The sequence below is a fragment of the Pristiophorus japonicus genome, chromosome 4 (assembly GCF_044704955.1).
Source record: "Pristiophorus japonicus isolate sPriJap1 chromosome 4, sPriJap1.hap1, whole genome shotgun sequence".
In the NCBI taxonomy this organism is placed as follows: domain Eukaryota; kingdom Metazoa; phylum Chordata; class Chondrichthyes; family Pristiophoridae; genus Pristiophorus; species Pristiophorus japonicus.
The window spans coordinates 198844618-198866046 of NC_091980.1; the positions used below are offsets into that span (position 1 = coordinate 198844618).

The following is a 21429-nucleotide window of genomic DNA, read 5'->3' on the forward strand; positions in this document are numbered from 1 at the left end:
ACTCACTTTTTGTGTTTCATGCACAAGGACCCCCAGGTCACTCTGTACTGCAGCATTTTGCAATTTTTCTCCATTTAAATTATAATTTGCTTTTCTATTTTTTCTACCAAAGTAGATAACCACACATATTCGCACATTATACTCCACCTGTCAAATCTTTGCCCACTCACTTAGCCTGTCTATATCCCTTTGCAGATTTTGTGTGTCCTTCTCACAACTTGCTTTCCCACCCATCTTTGTATCAGCAAACTTGGCTACATTACACTCAGTCCCTTCATCCAAGTCATTAATATAGATTGTAAATAGATCCCTCGGCGTCTCATTACTGTTTGCCAAACGGAAAATGACCCATTTATCCTGACTCTCTGTTTTCAGTTAGTCATTCCTCTATCCATGCTAATATATTATCCCCAATCCCGTGACCTTTTATCTTGTGCAGTAACCTTTTATGTGGCACCTTATCGAATACCTCCTGGATATCCAAATACACTACATCCACTGGTTCCCCCTTACCCACCCTGCTCATTACATCCACAAAGAACTCCAGCAAATTTGTCAAACATGATTTCCCTTTCATAATTCAATTAAGCAGGGTCAGCATGGTTTTATGCTTTTCCAAATGTCCCGCTACTGCTTCCTTAATAATGGACTCTAGCTTTTTGCCAACGACAGATGTTAGGCTAACTGGCCTATAATTTCCTGCTTTTTGTCTGCCTCCCTTTTAAAATAGGGGCGTTACAATTGCAGTTTTCCAATCTGCTAGGAGCACCCCAGAATCCAGGAAATTTTGGTCGATCTCAACCAATGCATCCACCATCTCTGCAGCCACTTCTTTTAAGAGTCTAGGATGTAAGCCACCAGTCCAGGGGACTTGTCCGCCTTTAGTCCCATTATTTTACCGAGTACTACTACTTTAGTGATAGTGATTGTAGTAAGTTCCTCCCTCCCTATAGCCCCTTGATTATCCACTATTCAATATGTTTTTAGTTTCTTCTACCATGAAGACAGATATAAAATATTTGTTCAACGTTTCTGCCATTTCCCTGTTCTCCATTATTAATTCCCCAGTCTGATCCTCTAGGGGACCAACATTTACTTTAGCCACTCTTTTCCTTTTTATGCACCTGTAGAAACTCTTACTGTTTTTATTTTCGTGCTCGTTTACTTTCATAATCTATCTTCCCTCTATCATTGTTTTTTAGTCGTTCTTTGCTGGCTTTTAAAAGTTTCCCAATCCTCTGGCCTCCCACTAGTCTTGGCCTTATTGTATGCCCTGGTTTTCAATTTGATATCATCCTTTATTTCCTTAGTTAGCCACAGATGGCTATCCGTTTTCTTAGTCTTTCCTTCTCACTGGGTATATTTTTGTTGCGAGTTATGAAATATTTCCTTAAATATCTGCCACTGCTCATCAACTGTCCCATACTTTAATCCATTTTCCAGTCCACTTTAGCCAACTCTGCCTTCATATCTTTGGAGTCTCCTTTATTTAAGCTGAGAACACTGGTTTGAGATCCAACTTTCTCACCCTCCAACTGAGTTTCAAATTCAACCATGTTATGGTCACTCATTCCTGGAAGATCCTTTACTCGGAGATCATTTATTAATCCTGTCTCATTACACAGTACCAGATCTAAGATAGTCTGCTCCCTGGTTGGTTTCGCAATGTAATATTCAAGGAAACTATCCCGAATACACCTTATGAACTCTTCCTCAAGGCTACCCTGGCTAATTTGCTTTGTCCAATCAATATGAAGGTTAAAGTCGCCCATGATTATTGCCGTTCCTTTTTTTTTTTTAAAAACAAGCCTCCATTATTTCTTGATTTATACTCCATCCAACATTGTAGCTACTGTTAGGGGGCCTATAGACTATACCCACCAGCAACTTTTTCCCCTCATTATTCCTTATCTCCACTCAAACTGATTCAACATCTTGATCTTCTGAGCCAATATCATTTCTCACTAATGCACTTTTATTAACAGTGCTACCCCACCTCCTTTTCCTTTCTGTCTGTCCTTCCGAATTGTCAAATACCCCTGAATATTTAGTTCCCAGTTCAGATCACCTTGCAACCACGTCTCTGTAATGGCCATCAGATCATACCCATTTGTATCTATTTGTGCCGTCAACTCATTCTAGCGGAAAGGATAAATAGGGTGGTCACCCACGGACTTTAAACTCAAATGGGGGTGTCGGGAGGGCTCAGGTGGAAATTGAAGTACAAAATGGTTCAAAAACAAACTAAAGGGAAGAGAGTAGAGTAACAGTCTGACATTGTGCTTTAGGCTAAACGATGTAAAGTGACTGAACCAGGAGAGAGAAATAAGAAACATTAGAGCTGAAAGACAAGCTGTGGTGTGTGGCCTAAATAAGCGTTATTTATACAACCAGACAGAGTATAAGGAATAAATTGATTGAACTGCAGGCGCGAATTCAAATTGGAAGGCACGACATGGCAACCATCATGGAGTCATAGCTGCAAGACAGTGAGGACTGGGAACTAAATTTTCCAGGTTATAGAGTCTGCAGGAATGGAAAATGGCAGAGTGGGAGGAGCACCCTCAGTGGTTAAGGATAAAATGACTTCAATGATGAGAGGATATAAAGAGAGGGAAGCATGCAGTGGAGACTTTATGGATAGAATTAAGTAATAGCAAAGGGATTTTAAGACTGTCGTGGGAGTTGTGTATTGGCCCCCTGGTAGCAACTGTGAAGTGCTAAATTGTATAAATGCAGAGATTAGACAAGCATGTAACAAAGTCAGAGTGATTTTAATGGGGGAATTGTAACTTTCATATAGATTGAGATAAGCAGACTAGCACCCGTTAGAAAGGTAGCGATTCTAGAGTGTGTCCGGGATAGTTTTTTGCAACACTACGTCCTAGAGGCAACAAGGGGGAGAAAGCCATATTAGATTTAATAATGAGTAACGAGTCAGATTTACTTAACAGCCTAACTGTGTGTGAACATTTATCCAATAAAGTTCATAAGGGTGGGGGGGTAAATTGCGGTCGGATGCTTCCTGCATACGAATGTCTCCAACCCCCCAAAAAATCTGCAAAAGTACCTGGTGGTACCGGAGGAACGCAAGATCCCAGTCAGAGGCCTAGATTCGCTGCGCAGCTGGAGTCACGTGGCCTGGACCACCAATCATTATGTAGTATTCTCATTGATAAAAATGGGAACTCTGCTAGTAAAGGGAACTCGCACAATGAGAAAAAAAAACCCTAAACAACGAAACACAACATAATAAATAAATAAAACACGTCACATATTTAAAATTAAATGTTTTAGAAAAAATATTTGGGAGAATTTTTTAATATGTTTTAATAGTGTTAAAAATAAACTTACCTTAATGGACTGGGTTTTTATATAAAAATGAGTGTTTAAATTTAATGTGTGTGTTTTAAAACTCTTTCGCTGGTAAAAGTAAGCTATGCGCCTGCTTTTACCAGGCGTAAATATTTGAAGGACATTCACTGGGCACGCATTGGGCAAATAGCCCAATCTCTCCCACGCAGATGTCCTTCTCCTGGGGTGCGGAGGATCTGTCGAGAGAAATCTTGACAGATCTGAAAACCTGCGCATCACACCCCGAAAACCAGCTTTTGCGAGGCCCCACCGGGTCCGTGCGCACTTCGTATGGACCAAGCGAGGCCAGAATTTTCAGCCCAACATGTTAGACTTTAACATAGCGTTTGAAAGGGAGAAATGCGAAACAGCTACTAAGTAAAGCCAACTTCAAGGGGATGAGGCAGAGACTGTCCACAGTAAACTGGGCAAATCTATTAATGGGTAAATTGACAATACGAGTGGGAGATGTTCAAAAAATAATTCAATGCGATGGGATACAGAACCAGTTTATACCAGAGGGGCAAGACCTCGATTTGCCAAAAAAGCCCAGCCAAGGATGACTAAAGAGGTAAGGAACAGCATAAAACTAAAAGAAAAAGCATACAAAAATGCAAAAAATAGCACAGATCCCAGTGAATGGGAAAGATAATCAATACAAATAATTTTACAATTACATTAGGAAAAAGAGGGCAGTCAGGAGCAATGTTGGTCCCTTAAAAGCTGAAAGCAGTGATATTGTCAAGGATATGGCTGACATGTTGAATAATTACTTTGCGTCAGTATTTACTGTAGAAGAGAATAGCATGCTGGAAATCCAAGGAAATGAATATTGAATTGGGGACAGGGACTTAATAAAATTAACGCAAGTAAAGTAACAGTAATGAAGAAAATAATGGCATTGAAGAGACAAATCCCCAGGGCCAGATGGTTTCTATCCCAGGGTTTTAAAGGAAGAGGTGAGCACATTGGAAGATTATCGTTCGGGCATCTGCAAAGTTCTCGATTTAGGAACTGTTCATTCAGATTGGAAAATTATGTATGTCACTTCGCTACTTAAGAATGGCGAGAGGGGGAAACTAGGGAATTATAGACCAGTCAGCCTAACATCTGTTGTGGGGAAATTGCTCGAGACTATAATTAAGGATAAGGTGACTGAACATCTCAAAAATTTTCAGTTGATTAGAAAGCACTAGCATGGATTTGTGAAAGCGAAGTCATGCCTGACAAAACTGATTGCATTTTTTGAAGAGGTAACTAAAGTACTGGATAGGGGATTCTATTTATATAGCATTTGATAAAGTCATAGAAACATAGAAAATAAGTGCAGGAGTAGGCCATTCAGCCCTTCTAGCCTGCACCACCATTCAATGAGTTCATGGCTGAACATGCAACTTCAGTACCCCATTCCTGCTTTCTCGCCATACCCCTTGATCCCCCGAGTAGTAAGGACTTCATCTAACTCCCTTTTGAATATATTTAGTGAATTGGCCTCAACTACTTTCGGTGGTAGAGAATTCCACAGGTTCACTACTCTCTGGGTGAAGAAGTTTCTCCTCATCTCGGTCCTAAATGGCTTACCCCATATCCTTAGACTGTGACCCCTGGTTCTGGACTTCCCCAACATTGGGAACATTCTTCCTGCTTCTAACCTGTCTAAACCCGTCAGAATTTTAAACGTTTCTATGAGGTCCCCTCTTATTCTTCTGAACTCCAGTGAATACAAGCCCAGTTGATCCAGTCTTTCTTGATAGGTCAGTCCCACCATCCCGGGAATCAGTCTGGTGAATCTTCGCTGCACTCCCTCAATAGCAAGAATGTCCTTCCTCAGGTTAGGAGACCAAAACTGTACACAATACTCCAGGTGTGGCCTCACCAAGGCCCTGTACAAGTGTAGCAACACCTCCCTGCCCCTGTACTCAAATCCCCTCGCTATGAAGGCCAACATGCCATTTGCTTTCTTAACCGCCTGCTGTACCTGCATGCCAACCTTCAATGACTGATGTACCATGACACCCAGGTCTCGTTGCACCTCCCCTTTTCCTAATCTGTCACCATTCAGATAATAGTCTGTCTCTCTGTTTTTACCACCAAAGTGGATAACCTCACATTTATCCACATTATACTTCATCTGCCATGCATTTGCCCACTCACCTAACCTATCCAAGTCACTCTGCAGCCTCATAGCATCCTCCTCGCAGCTCACACGGCCACCCAACTTAGTGTCATCCGCAAATTTGGAGATACTACATTTAATCCCCTCGTCTAAATCATTAATGTACAATGTAAACAGCTGGGGCCCCAGCACAGAACCTTGCGGTACCCCACTAGTCACTGCCTGCCATTCTGAAAAGTACCCATTTACTCCTACTCTTTGCTTCCTGTCTGACAACCAGTTCTCAATCCACGTCAGCACACTACCCCCAATCCCATGTGCTTTAACTTTGCACATTAATCTCTTGTGTGGGACCTTGTCGAAAGCCTTCTGAAAGTCCAAATATACCACATCAACTGGTTCTCCCTTGTCCACTTTACTGGAAACATCCTCAAAAAATTCCAGAAGGTTTGTCAAGCATGATTTCCCTTTCACAAATACATGCTGACTTGGACCTATCATGTCACCATTTTCCAAATGCACTGCTATGACATCCTTAATAATTGATTCCATCATTTTACCCACATAAAAGATTGTTAACTAAGGTAGAAGCCCACGGAATTGAGGACAAGTTATTGACCTGGTTAGAAAATTGGCTGAGTTGCAGAAGACAATAGAGTAGAGATACTGGGTAGGTACGCAAATTGGCAGGATGTGACTAGTGGTGTCCCGCAAGGATCGGTGTTGGGGCCTCAACCAGTCACGGTATTTATTAACGACTTAGATGGTGGCATAGAAAGTCATATATCCAAATTTGCATATGACACAAAGATAGGTGGCATTGTAGATGAAAGCATAAAATTACAAAAGGATATTGAAAGATTAAGTGAATCGGCAAAACTATGGAAAATAGATTTCAATGTAAGCAAATGAGAGGTCATCCACTTTAGACCAAAAAGGATAGAACAGGGTCGTTTCTATATGGTAAAAAGCTAAAAACAGTGGATGTTGAAAGATTTGGGAAGACACTAAGAGTATTACAATAGAGGATAATGAAGGGGCTATATATAGGTAAGGAGGAACTTAATACAATCACCATCACTAATGAAGTAGTACTAGGTAAAATAATGTGACTAAAAGCAGCCAAGTCCCCTGGACCTGATGGCTTACATCCTAGCGTCTTGAGAAGCGCTGCAGAGATAGTGGCTGCATTGGTTGTAATCTACCAAAATTCCCTGGATTCTGGGGCAGTCCCAGCAGATTGGAGAATGCAAATGCAACACCCTTTTTAAAAATGAGGCAGACAAAAAGCAGGAAACTATAGACCAGTTAGCCTAACATCTGTCGTTGAGAAAATGCTGGAGTCCATTATTAAGGAAGCAGTAGCGGGGCATTTAGAAAAGCATAATTCAAATCAAACAGAATCAGCATGGTTTTATGAAAGGGAAATCATGTTTGACAAATTTGCTGGAGTTCTTTGAGGATGTCGAGCAGGGTAGATAAGGGGGAACCAGTGGATGTGGTGTATTTGGATTTCCAGAAGGCATTCGATAAGGTGCCACACAAGAGGTTACAGCACAAGGTAAAAGGTCACGGGGTTGGGGGTAATATATTAGCATGGATAGAGGATTGGTTAACTAATAGAAAACAGAGTCAGGATAAGTGGGTAATTTTCCGGTTGGCAAACAGTGACTAGTGGGGTGCCGCAGGGATCGGTGCTGGGTCCTCAACTATTTATAATCAATATTAATGACTTGGATGAAGGGACAGAGTGTAATGTAGCCAAGTTTGCTGATGATACAAAGATGAGCGGGAAAGCAAGTTGTGAGGAGGGCACAAAATCTGCAAAGGGATATAGACAGGCTAAGTGAGTGGGCAAAGATTTAGCAGATGGAGTATAATGTGCGAATATGTGAGGTTATCTACTTTGGTAGAAAAAAAATAGAAAAGCAAATTATAATTTAAATGGAGAAAAATTGCAAAGTGCTGTAGTAGAGGGACCTGAGAGTACTTGTGCATTAAACACAAAAAGTTAGTATGCAGGTACAGCAAGTAATCAGAAAGGCAAATGGAATGTTGGCCTTTATTGCAAGGGGGATGGAGTATAAAAGCATAGAAGTCCTGCTACAACTGTACAGGGTATTGGTGAGGCCACATCTGGAGTACTGCATACAGTTTTGGTCTTCGTATTTAAGGAGAGATATACTTGCATTGGAGGTTGTTCAGAGAAAGTTCACTCTGTTGATTCCGGAGATGAGAGGGTTGGCTTATGAAGGTAGGTTGAGCCTATACTCATTGGAGTTCAGAAGAATGAGAGGTGATTTTATTGAAACATAAAATAATGAGGGGGCTCGACAAGATGGATGCACTCAGAGGAAACTAAAACTAATGAACATAGTCTTAGAATAAGGGGCCGCCGATTTAAAACTGCGATGAGGAGAAATTTCTTCTGAGGGTTATAAATCTGTAGAATTCTCTGCCCCAGAGAGCTGCGGAGGCTGGGTCATTGAATGTATTTAAGGGGCCAAATGGCCTACTCCTGCTCCTATTTCTTATGTTCTTATGTTCATTAAAATATGAACAGGTACAGAAGATAATCAAAAAGGCTAATGGAATGCTGGCCTTTAAATCTAGAGGACTAGAATACAAGGGGGTAGAATTTATGCTGCAGCTGTACAAAGCCCTTGTTTGACCAGACCTGGAGTCTGGAGTACTGTGAGCAGTTGTGGGCACCACACCGTAGGAAGGATATATTGGTTTTGGAGGGAGTGCAGCCTAGGTTTACTAGAGTGATACCCAGACTTGCATAGAAACATAGAAAATAGGTGCAGGAGTAGGCCATTCGGCCCTTCGAGCCTGCACCACCATTCAATAAGATCATGGCTGATCATTCACCTCAGTACCACTTTCCAGCTTTCTCTCCATACCCCTTGATCCCTTTAATCGTAAGGGCCACATCTAACTCCGTTGTGAATATATCCAATGAACTGGCATCAACAACTCTCTGCAGTAGGGAATTTCACAGGTTAACAACTCTGAGTGAAGAAGTTTCTCCTCATCTCAGTCCTAAATGGCTTACCCCTTATCCTTAGACAATGTCCCCTGGTTCTGGACTTCCCAAACATCGGGAACATTCTTCCTGCATCTAACCTGTTCTAGTCCCGTCAGAATTTTATTCTATGAGAACCCCTCTTATCCTTCTAAATTCCAGTGAATACAGGCCCAGTTGATCCAGTCTCTCCTCATATGTCAGTCCAGCCATCCCTGGAATCAGTCTGGTGAACCTTCGCTCAGTAGCAAGAACGTCCTTCCTCAGATTAGACGACCAAAACTGAACACAATGTTCCAGGTGAGGCCTCACTAAGGCCCTGTACAACTGCAGTAAGACCTCCCTGCCCCTATACTCAAATCCCCTAGCTATGAAGGCCAACATACCATTTGCCTTCTTCACCACCTGCTGTACCTGCATGCCAACTTTCATGTACCATGACACCCAGGTCTCGTTGCACCTCCTCTTTTCCTAATCTGCCACCATTCAGATAATATTCTGCTTCGTGTTTTTGCCCCCAAAGTGGATAACCTCACATTTATCCACATTATACCGCATCTGCCATGCGTTTGCCTACTCACTTAACCTGTCCAAGTCACCCTGCAGCCTCTTAGCATCCTCCTCACAGTTCACACCACCACCCAGCTTAGTGTCATCTGCAAACTTGGGGATATTACACTCAATTCCTTCATCTAAATCATTGATGTATATTGTAAATAGCTGGGGTCCCAGCACTGAGCCCTGCGGCACCCCACTAGTCACTGCCTGCCATTCTGAAAAGGACCCGTTTATCACGACTCTCTGTTTCCTGTCTGCCAACAATTTCTCTATCCACATCAATACATTACCCCCAATACCATGCGCTTTAATTTTGCACACTAATCTCTTGTGCGGGAACTTGTCAAAAGTCCAAATACATCACATCCACTGGTTCTCCCTTGTCCACTCTACTAGTTACATCCTCAAAAAATTCCAGAAGATTTGTCAAGCATGATTTCCCTTTCATAAATCCATGCTGACTTGGACCGATCCTGTCACTGCTTTCAAAATGCGCTGCTATTTCATCTTTAATAATTGATTCCAACGTTTTCCCCACTCTTGATGTCAGGCTAACCGGTCTATAATTACCCGTTTTCTCTCTCCCTCCTTTTTTAAAAAGTGGGGTTACATTAGCTACCCTTCAAGGGTTAAGTTATATGGGGAGTTTCCACAAATTAGGGTTGCATTCCTTCGAAGTTAGAAAGTTAAAGGGTGATACAATGTCGGTGCACATGTAGGAGGGAATGTTGAGGTAGCTGCTGCAATAAGGGAACACGCCCAGACCCCGTGCCCATCGAGAGAATCAACTGCCACTCCCACCCCCAGACCAGCTTCTGAAGAGGCCCAAGCCAGGCCCCTTCACATTACCGCCTGCACCGTCCCCCCCCGCCCCCGCGCGCATTACCAGGGATGTTCGAAAGAATAAGCTTGGTATCAACCCGCGGGCAGGGATGGAGTCAACAAGACAAAGCGCAGCAGGCGGTCTTAGAATAAGGTGGAGGAGAGATGGGTGCAGCCTTTCTTTGTTATTGTTGTTGTAACTGTTCTCAAATTAAAAGTTTTTTGTAAGTTATGTAAATTTACAAATTTCAAAGTAATGTTAAAGTTTATAAGTGAAAACTTTAATAAAAAATATTCTTGTATCAAACTTTAAAGTTAAGTACAAACAAATGTTTGTTAAACTTTTGAATAAAATATATTTTACATTATTTGTTCCATTATTAACACAACTTTTTGAAGTTGCCGCTGAGCCTTCAGTGTTCATGGATGAGCTGCTGGCGCAATGCTCGAGCAATCGTTAAAGGGGCACGACGGCCCACCTTCCTCTGCAGTCGTGCTCCAGGTTCAAGTAGTTGCATGACTTCCTCGTCTCCTTCCTCCTCGTCATCTGCATCTTCATCATCAGCCACTCTTCCCTCAAGTTGGTCGTCTTCTACCAGCTGCTGCTGCCTCATGATGGCTAAGTTATGCAGCACACAACAGTAAACTGACCGACAATCTCAAGGGAGTATTACAAGTAGCCTCCAGAATGGTCCAGGCATCGGAAACGCTGTTTCAAGATGCCAATGGTCCTCTCTATTAAACTGCGCACCACAATGTGCGACTTGTAGTATTTCCGGTTACGCGTAGGGGTGTCATGAGCCAGGTGGCGAGGCCGTACCCTTTGTCTCCCAGTAGCCAGCTCTGCCCTTCTGGCTGCTGCTGAGCCATGGCAGATATAGCGCTCTTACGTAGGATTAGTGCATCATGGGTGCTCCCAGGTTATCTTGCATCAACTGACATGCTGCAATGCATGACGTCACATTAAGGGAGTGGAAGCCTTTTCTGTTCCTGTACATCTCGGAATACTCCAAAGATGCTTGCAAGGTGATGTGGGTACAATCAATACAGCCCTGGACATTTGGGAAGACAGCAATCCTGGAGAAGCCCATAGCCCTTTCACGCATTGCCTGGGCAGTCATGGGGAACTTTATGCAGTCATTCCTCTGGGCATATAGTGCAGCAGTCACCTGCCGAATGCAGATATGTGTTACATGTTGAGAAATGGCGCACATATCCCCAGTTGTGGCCTGGAATGATCCAAATGCATAAAATGGAAGTGCAACTGTAACCTTCACTTCAACTGACAAAGCAGTCCTCTTGACGCTTCTAGGTTGCAGGTCTGCTTTTACTAACTCACAGATCTCAGTTACAATTTCTTTGCGGAAACACAGCCTTCTCACACAGTCTGCATCACTCAGGTACAGGTATGAACACCTGTCTTGATACACCCGATGTAGGTAAGGCCTCCTGCCCATCACCCTACATACTCAGATTCCTCATGCGATGACATCGAATCAATCGTCCCCTCCACAGCACCATCATGCAGAAGGCTTGCACAAAGTATGGCATAGTCAGTATTGCCCCCATGATTAAATTGTACCTTTGCAAGAAGCTCAAAACAGCAGGACAAGCTTCTTTGTTCTCTCTCTCCCCAAAATGTGTCGCCTCAATATGGACCACACCCAGGTCTGTGCATGTGCAATAATTGAGACCACCCCCCCCCACCGGGCTTCATTTGATGCATAGTGCAAGGCTTCTTCATTCCTTCAGTTCGCCTTCCACACACCGTTTTTAAGTTTGAAAAATTTAAGCTTGATGCATACTTAATGTGTTCTTGACGCCCTCCAAAACTTCGCCCAAGAACAACGGCGTCTTTCTGTGCTGATTTTTGTGATGTGCGTTGGTTTTTCTTAAGTGCCCAGAAGGTTTTTTGGGAATGGTCATATACGCCGTCCTAGGAGAAATGCAAGTTGACCAAACTTGCACAATTGTGAAAAACTGGCGCAGACATCATGACAACGAAAAAACGAACCTAAAAAATTCGTAACTGAGGTACACTGGCGCGCAAATTTAGGCCAAAAAAACAGCACAAATCACTGGGGAAAATTGAGCCCATAAAAGCAGGTTATTGATGTACAAGTAGTCATATTTTCTTTTTCATTCGGTATCGCTAATATTCTATTAATTTCATGCTCTCATCATCATAAGCAATCCCTCAAAACGAGGTGACTTGCTTCCACGCCAAAAAAGGATAAGTTCAGAGATGTTCCAATGAAGGACCTAAAAGTCCAGGTCCTGAACTACATCCTGAAGGATAGAAGATGCCTCTGCGTGAATTTTTTTTAACGTTTGGTAGCCGTTGCACACCAGCCACCACATGGGCTTGACAGAGCTAGGTCTTGGTCCAGTGGCAAGGATTAACCAAGACAACTGGGGACTTGCTCTGCTGCACGGACCTAGTGCACACATATGTTGCAGTGTGGGCTGGCCCATGCTGCCCCATGGTTCATGGCCCCGAACTCACGCCTCTCCTGAGCCCCGATCACATCCCTCCACAGTCTCTCGCTGCTCCTTCGCCCCGACCTCGCCACTCCTGCTGTATCGGCCCATGCTCCAATCACCGACCTGGATCTTGATGCCGTCATTCTTCGCTGCTATCGCAGCTCGTGCTACTCCCTGGAGTGGTATGCCTCCACGTTGCTCCCAGGCCGCTGCTCGCCGCTCCTTTTATGGCCCCGACATGCCGCTGGTGTTCTCACGCAGGTCAGAGCCTGCACGCTGCTCCCAGGCCGCTGCTCGCTGCTCCTTTTATGGCCTTTCATGCTCTACAACCATGGTAACAACAGTTATGGTGGAACGAATTATTAGTTCTTCTGTGAACTGCTGACCAGTTGGTTATTTTCTGAATCAACTTGCAACAGTACTTTTCAATCCAGTACTTTGAATATATATCACATGGCAGCATTTTACTGGGAAATAATCCACATCTAGAATCAAAGACATTTACAGCACAGAAGGAGGCTATTCAGTCCATCGTGTCTGTGCCGGCCGAAAAAGAGCTATCCAGCCTAATCCCACTTTCCAGCGAAAGCCAGATACCGAACACCGCTCCCCCTCCCAGACACTGAACACAGCCCCAACACTGAAACTAAATAAGCAGAAACACAAAATGTCAGCACCTACGTGACAAAACAAAAAAAAAAGACAAGCTGGATTCCTCCAGAACACAGCTGCATGTGGTTGAGAGCACTTGGCAGAGGGTTCAGCTTTTATTGAAAGTTATCTTCTTAAATAGGTTGAGTTCCCCTTTGAAAGTGCACATACCATAAACAATGGCTCATTAGTTTCTGAAATGGCTGCTAAATACCAAAACTGAACAGAGTTTTGATGACCAAAACAAACTTTTTTTTTACTCAAAGTTGAACTTTTGTTTAAAACAGGAGTTACATATATTTGCTGGACAATGCCAAACTGACCACTTAGGCTCAAGAAGTATAATCTGAATTAATCCACCATAAACATAATCAAAAGTGTTATGAACATTACATGGAAAGAGAATCCACACTGACAGTTAGCCTGTGTTAGAAGATTAGAAGTGTTTACATAACTGCATTTGAAACTATTTTCATTCTTTCTCTTTTGAAGTTCCTCTTTAGAATTAAAAAAAAAGGCACTAGTGAATTTCCTGTATGGCTCATGTAGCAATTTAAGCTGGGCCTGCTTTTTAAAAAAAAATTATTCACGGGATATGGGCATCGCAAATATGGCCAGCATTTATTGCTCATCCCTAATTGCCCTCGAGAGGGTGAGCCGCCTTCTTGAACCGCTGCAGTCCATATGGTGAAGTTACTCCCAAAGTGCAGTTAGGGAGGGAGTTCCAGGATTTTGACCCAGCACTATGAAGGAACATCGATATATTTCCAAGTCAGGATGGTGTGAGACTTGGAGGGGAACATGCAGGTGATGGTGTTCCCATGCGCTGCTGCTCTTGTCCTTCTAGGTGTTAGAGGTCGCAGGTTTTGGAGGTGCTGTCGAAGAAGCCTTGATGAGTTGCTGCAGTGAATCTTGTAGATGGCACACACTGCAACCATGGTGCGCCGGTGGTGGAGGGAGTGAATGTTTAAGGTGGTGGATGGGGTGCCAATCAAGCAGGGGTTCCTTTGTCCTGAATGATGTCGAGCTTTCCGAGTGTTGCTGGAGTTGCACTCATCCAGGTAAGTGGAAAGTATTCCATCACACTCCTGACTTGTTTTGATTTGCACTCAAGAGTTGAAGACAGAATATAACATTAATTATATCTGTTCTAGTGCCTTGTAGAATGGTGGAAAGGCTTTGGGGAGTCAGGAGGCAATACACTTGCAGCAGAATCTGACCCATCCTCTGACCTGCTCTTGTAGCCACAGTATTTGTGGCTGGTCCAGTTAAGTTTCTGATCAATGGTGACCCCCCCCCCCCCACACAGGATGTTAATGGTGGAGAATTCAGCGATGGTAATGCCGTTGAAAGTCATGAGGCAGTAGTTAGACTCTCTCTTGTTGGAAATAGCCATTGCCCGACACTTGTGTGGTGAGAAGGCTACATGCCACTGATCAGCCCAAGCCTGAATGTCGTCCAAGTCTTGCTGTATGCAAGCATGGACTGTTTCATTATCTGAGGAGTTGCGAATGGAACTGAACACTGTCCAGTTATCAGTGAACATCCCCACTTCTGACCTTATGATGGAGGGAAGGTCATTGATGAAACAGCTGAAGATGGTTGGGCCTACTACACTGCCCTGAAGAACTCCTGCAGTGATGACCTAGGGCTGAGATAAATGGCCTCCAAAAACTGCAGACATCTTCCTTTGTGCTAGGTATGACTCCAGCCAGGAGAGTTTTCCCTCTGATTCCCATCGATTTCAATTTTACTAGAGCTCCTTGATGCCACACTCAGTCAAATGCTGCTTTGATGTCAAAGGCAGTCACTCTCATCTTAACTCTGAAATTCAGCTCTTTTGTCCTTGTTTGGACCAAGGCTGTAATGAGCTCTGGAGCGAAGTGGTCCTGGCAGAACCCAAACTGAGCTTCGGTGAGTAAGTGCTGCTTGATCACACTGTCTTCTCCAAATGTGTGTTTTCACCCTCTCTCCATTCCCCCAATGGAGTCAATCTTTCTCTTTCTTCCATCCATTCCCAGTTCTCTAACCACAGTTGCTAACTGCTAAGTTTTCAAATCTTAGCCCAATAACCATTAAAATTCAGCCCAAAAGTAACACACACTACATAACGATCATTGAGAATACAACTTCACCTAGTATTAATCTAATTGAACAGCAGCAAATGGGTTCTGTATTTACTGATGAGAGAAAATGTTCAAAAACAAGCGAGAATACAGTAACGGATCTGTGATGTCCACATTGTCTCCTTCACTACAGTTTTTGAGGTCGTTCTATCCCTGCTTTTCTGTTCATCTGTCTATCTACTATTTTCTCTTCCCCACCCCACAATATGAGAGAATTTCTCTTTATTTAGGCATCTATTTTCATCCCCTCTTTCTAAATTTTCTCCCTCTTCCTGCTCCTCAGCCACTCTTAATTCCTCAGCATCCTATTTTTAATCCCTGTAGCCTGGAATTTTCTGCTGCTCTCCAACAAAAAACGTGCATTAATGTAGCATCTTTAATGTAGTAAAATATTCTAAGGCACTTGATCGGAATGTAATCAGACATTTGTTTCTACATTTCTCTTCTCTGCTCATTTAGTTTTCAATTCTTTTAAAACTTTGTTGAAGCCAATTTAGTGGGCATGCTTCAGCATTTGTTAAGATTTGTTCAGACATTTGCAAATTAATTTTTTTGTGGTATATATTCGGGAGGGTGAGGGCGCATTTGAGAGTCGGAGAAAGAGAAAAGGCAAAAATAGAAAGAGGCGGCAGAATCCCACATCAATTGGAATAGAAAAACACTATTTTTACATAATTAATCACAAATTTTCGGCTGATTGGTGCACCTTCTCCCAATGGCTGGAGAAATGACAAAAAAGCCTTTTGCAAAACTGCTACTTTGCTGGCCTGAACAGGCAAACTGCTCAGCCTGCCAGCAGCTAGAAAACTTGGCTTCTTTTGCTTGCAAAACCTTTTTGTTTGTTGTCTTCAGGTTTGGTACGGCTTCTGAAAACAACCTTGTATTGCTTTTTGTTGCCAACTCCTGTCTTCCACGTTTGTACAAGTTTTTTTGCACCAAACACTGGTCAATTTAGCAGAGTTTTATTCAACTTTTCATTGGCCTCATTTGTTCGGTACACAGAATGATAGGGTCTATGACAATGGAACATCCCCCATTGATTCAAATTGATGACAGCCACTAATTAAATGAGAAGTTTGAGCCTCCATCAGCCTCTTCTTGCATGCTCTTTTCAAACACCTACCCCACCCTCCCCCAAGCTTTAATCTAACTTTGCCTATTATTAGGTCAACGCTTGCAGTGTCCTGATCGTCACAACAGATCAGAAAAAAAGATTACCTCTTCTACTTTTGCCCTTCCCTTCTACCCATGGCCATGTACAGTAACTGCCGTTATTACACTTTTGACAGAAAGCTACACGTGCAGAAAAGCATACCATCTCCAGTGTTCAGTAATCATTGCTGTTCTGTGGACTAACAAGTAGAAGGTATACATCAACCCAAATGAGTGTTGATTTTTAATTTGGGGAAGGGAGAGCTTTGAGAAATCTTCATATTTCTTCCCTTTGCTAGGGTGGTCTGATCCACTGATTGAAAGGTACATATTGCATTTGAAGCAGACTTTGGCTGTTCCAGAATTATTTTTTTTTCCTTCTGTAAAAATATTTTACAAATGAATCAAGGTAATAAATTGCCTGAAATCCCACTATTTATAAAATATAAGAGCCTGTACCTTCAGAGATAGCTTCGGTAGCTCTGCGAATACCACGGTCAAATGCTCTAGCATCAGCAGGACTCTGAAAGGTAAGTCCAAACTTTTTATCGTCTATCTTCCAGTGGTGAAATATTGGGGTAACCTTGTTGTAAACTAGATCCTTCTTCAGGGCACACTCCAAAACCACCTGCACATTAAAATAGTAAAAAAAAAAGGTTTTATTTTAAAAATGAACTTACAACACAAGCGCTAAACATGTTCAGAACCAGTAAACTACGTGCAATGTGCACCTGTACTCAAGAGATTCTAATCCCATTATACTTAGCTGTAGATTTTAAATGGTTGCAAGAAACTATTAGAGCTCCAGATTACAATTTCAAGTGAACAAACCACAAATCATCTTTTAAAGATTATTTCATAATGTTAAAAAAAAAACTTGCAATTGGTGCCATCTAGCATCAAACTGTTTTTAAACTAATACTATGCAAATTACAGTATCCATTGATGATGTCACTTACAGTACTCACTAGGATGGACCATATCTATTTAGTAATATATATTTTTTAAAGGTTAGACAATAGGAGAGTAGGGATAATGGGTATGTAATCAAATTGGAAGGAGTGACAAATGGTGTCACACAAGGATTTGCACTGGGGCCTAACCACCTCCCCCCCCCCACCCCCGACCTGCGAGTGAACAGCTCCACAGGTCGACAAGTAAAAGACCTGAGCGGCGTACCACTTCAACCTCCAGCGCGAGCTGCTCCAAGGATTTTGAGATGGGTGACGTCATCAAAACCCTGGTCGCCGTTTTGGAGCGTGGGCAGGAACATCGGCAGGGCCCAGCTACAGAGGAGTGGGAAGGTCGGGGCGGATGAGTGGCGAGATGCGGTGAATGTTTATGGCGCAGGAGCGGCAAGAGATCATGGAGGAGGTGCGACAGATGAGGGTACGGAGCCCAGAAGAGCCGAGGGCCCAGGGGCAGCATGGGCCAACCCACACTGCAATGTGTGCGCGCTAGGTCCGTGCAGCAGAGCTGGTCTCTAGTCGTCTTGGTTAATCCTTGCCACTGGACCAAGACCGAGCTCTGCCAAGCCCGTGTGGTGGCTGGTGTGCAATGGTCACCACACAAAAAAAAATTCATGCACAGGCATCTTCCACCCCCTCAATTGGAGTTCAGGACTGGAACATTGAGTCCTTCATCGAAACACCTGTGAACTCGTGGAAGTAAGTCATCTTTGTTCGAGGGACCGCCTATGATGATGATATTTATTAATGAGTTAGCTAACGCACGATGAGACAAGATTGGAGAGAGAGAGAGAGAAAAATGTCCAATTTAATTTTGAAGCCTCACCTTTTTTGCTCCATTATTTTATTATTCTATAAAAACCTAATATATAACAAAACATTTCCACATCAATATAAAACAAGGAGAAGGCACGCCTAATAAATTTATTGAGATATTGAGGATGCAAAGTTAGTGGATGAAGGCAATATAATTGATTTTACATTTCAGAAGTTATTTTACAAAATCCCTCAACTTATTTACAGCTAGAGTGAATGCTTACAAGATCAATAGTGATTAGAAAATAAATGTTCTGAACTAGAAAAGTAAAGAGGAATTATAAACACTGGCCAGCAGAGGCCTAAATCTGATGTCCTAGAGTCATAGAAACATAGAAAATAGGTGCAGGAGTAGGCCATTCGGCCCTTCTAGCCTGCACCGCCATTCAATGAGTTCATGGCTGAACATTCAACTTCAGTACCCCATTCCTGCTTTCTCGCCATACCCCTTGATCCCCCGAGTAGTAAGGACCTCATCTAACTCCTTTTTGAATATATTTAGTGAATTGGCCTCAACAACTTTCTGTGGTAGAGAATTCCACAGGTTCACCACTCTCTGGGTGAAGAAGTTCCTCCGCATCTCGGTCCTAAGTGGCTTACCCCTTATCCTTAGACTGTGACCTCTGGTTCTGGACTTCCCCAACATTGGGAACATTCTTCCTGCATCTAACCTGTCTAACCCCGTCAGAATTTTAAATGTTTCTATGAGGTCCCCTCTCATTCTTCTGAACTCCAGTGAATACAAGCCCAGTTGATCCAGTTTTTCTTGATAGGTCAGTCCCGCCATCCCGGGAATCAGTCTGGTGAACCTTCGCTGCACTCCCTCAATAGCAAGAATGTCCTTCCTCAGGTTAGGAGACCAAAACTGTACACAATACTCCAGGTGTGGCCTCACCAATGCCCTGTACAACTGTAGCAACACCTCTCTGCCCCGGTACTCAAATCCCCTTGCTATGAAGGCCAACATGCCATTTGCTTTCTTAACCGCCTGCTGCACCTGCATGCCAACCTTCAATGACTGATGCACCATCAATGCATCCACTATTTCCAAGGCCACCTCCTTAAGTACTCTGGGATGCAGTCCATCAGGCCCTGGGGATTTATCGGCCTTCAATCCCATCAATTTCCCCAACACAATTTCCCAACTAATAAGGATTTCCCTCAGTTCCTCCTCCTTACTAGACCCCCCGACCCCTTTTATAACCGGAAGGTTGTTTGTGTCCTCCTTCGTGAATACCGAACCAAAGTACTTGTTCAATTGGTCCGCCATTTCTTTGTTCCCCGTTATGACTTCCCCTGATTCTGACTGCAGGGGACCTACGTTTGCCTTTACTAACCTTTTTCTCTTTACATATCAATAGAAAGTTTTGCAATCCGTCTTAATGTTCCCTGCAAGCTTCTTCTCATACTCCATTTTCCCTGCCCTAATGAAACCCTTCGTCCTCCTCTGCTGAGTTCTAAATTTCTCCCAGTCCCCAGGTTCGCTGCTATTTCTGGCCAATTTGTATGCCACTTCCTTGGCTTTAATACTATCCCTGATTTCCCTTGATAGCCACAGTTGAGCCACCTTCCCTTTTTTATTTTTATGCCAGACAGGAATGTACAATTGTTGTACTTCATCCATGCGGTCTCTAAATGTCTGCCATTGCCCATCCACAGTCAACCCCTTAAGTATCATTCGCCAATCCGTCCCAGCCAATTCACGCCTCATACCTTCAAAGTTAGCCTTCTTTAAGTTCTGGACCATGGTCTCTGAATTAACTGTTTCATTCTCCATCCTAATGCAGAATTCCACCATATTATGGTCACTCTTCCCCAAGGGGCCTCGCACAACGAGATTGCTAATTAATCCTCTCTCATTACATAACACCCAGTCTAAGATGGCCTCCCCCCTAGTTGGTTCCTCGACATATTGGTCTAAAAAACCATCCCTTATGCACTCCAGGAAATCCTCCTCCACCGTATTGCTTCCAGTTTGGCTAGCCCAATCTATGTGCATATTAAAGTCACCCATTATAACTGCTGCACCTTTATTGCATGCACCCCTAATTTCCTGTTTGATGCCCTCCAGTTCTAGTCAGTTCGAACAGTTTCACTTTGGAACAGAATTTTTATTTCAAAAGGGGGCGTGTCCGGCCACTTACTCCTGTTTTCAAAGTTTCGGCAGTGAAAACTTACTCCAAACTAACTTAGAATGGAGTAAGTGAAGATTTTTGTACGCTCAAAAAAACCTTGTCTACACTTTAGAAAATCAGGCGTAGGTTACAAATCAGGCGTAGGGAATGGGGGGAGGGGGGTTTAAAGGGAACTTTACAAACATTAAACACTTCAGTTTTACAAATAAAGAGCCATCATCAATAATAAATGATAAGATCAATAAATCAACCAATAAAATCAAAAAAAATTAATAAGAAATATATATTTTTTAAATCAATAAATAAAACATTGTCTACTTACCGACTGCAGCACCAGGAGCCCTCGAACAGCGTGCTGGAATGCCCCCTCCCCCAGTGTGTCTCTATCTCTCTGTCTGTGTGTGTCTCTCACTCTCTGTCAGTGTCTGTGTTTCTGACAGCAAGGGGTGGAGGGGAGGAGGAGGATGGGGAGGGGGGGGGTGTAGTGGGGGAGAGGGTGACAAGAGAGGGAGGGGAGGGAGGAGAGGTGGGGGGGGGGGGGAAGAGAGAGAGAGAAGAGAGAGAGAGAGAGAGAGAGAGAGAGAGAGAGAGAGAGAGAGAGAGAGAGAGAGAGAGAGAGAGAGAAAAGAGAGAGAGAGAAAAGAGAGAGAGAGAAAAGAGAGAGAGAGAAAAGAGAGAGAGAGAAAAGAGAGAGAGAGGGAGACTGACTGAACGGGCCCAAGACTTCCCGGATTGACAGGTAGGTGGCGGGGGTCCGGAGCGCGGGTTGGGGCGGAGGAGAGGGAGGTCGGTCGGTCGATCGATTGGTGGGGGGGGGGGGGGAAGAAGGTCGGGAGTGGGGGAAGCGGAGGTCGGTCCAGAGGGGGGGGGGGGGGAAAGCGGGAGTCAAGTCGGGTCGGGTCCGGAGGAAGCAAGAGCTGGGCATGGGAGGCAGCCTTATGCACGCAGCCCCAGTGAGGCCGTTCGGCCAGGGCTAGGGGCTGCATGCTTCGGGCCCCTCCCACACAGTTTTGGGCACCTGGAGCTACTGTACATGCGTGCCGACTGTAGCGCGCATGTGCAGAGGTCCCGGCACTGTTTTCAGTACAGGGACCTGGCTCCGCCCCCTATAGCTCATGCTGTGCCGCGCCGAGCTGCAAACGACCTGCAGGGAGCCGGAGAATCTGGAAGTTTTTTTTAGGCGCACTTTGTGGCGCGAAAAACAGGCGCGGTCTGAAAC

At 43.7% G+C, this 21429-nt stretch overlaps 1 protein-coding gene across 2 annotated transcripts in view; it reads right to left on the bottom strand.

Moving 5' to 3' along the window:
* spred1 (sprouty related EVH1 domain containing 1) overlaps positions 1 to 21429 on the bottom strand; it is a 104443-nt gene that overhangs the window by 22537 nt on the left and 60477 nt on the right. For both annotated transcript variants that reach the window (XM_070878990.1, XM_070878989.1), the window contains exon 3: positions 16751 to 16919. In XM_070878990.1, coding sequence (XP_070735091.1) covers positions 16751 to 16919 — 169 coding nt within the window. The remainder of the gene's footprint in view (positions 1 to 16750; positions 16920 to 21429) is intronic.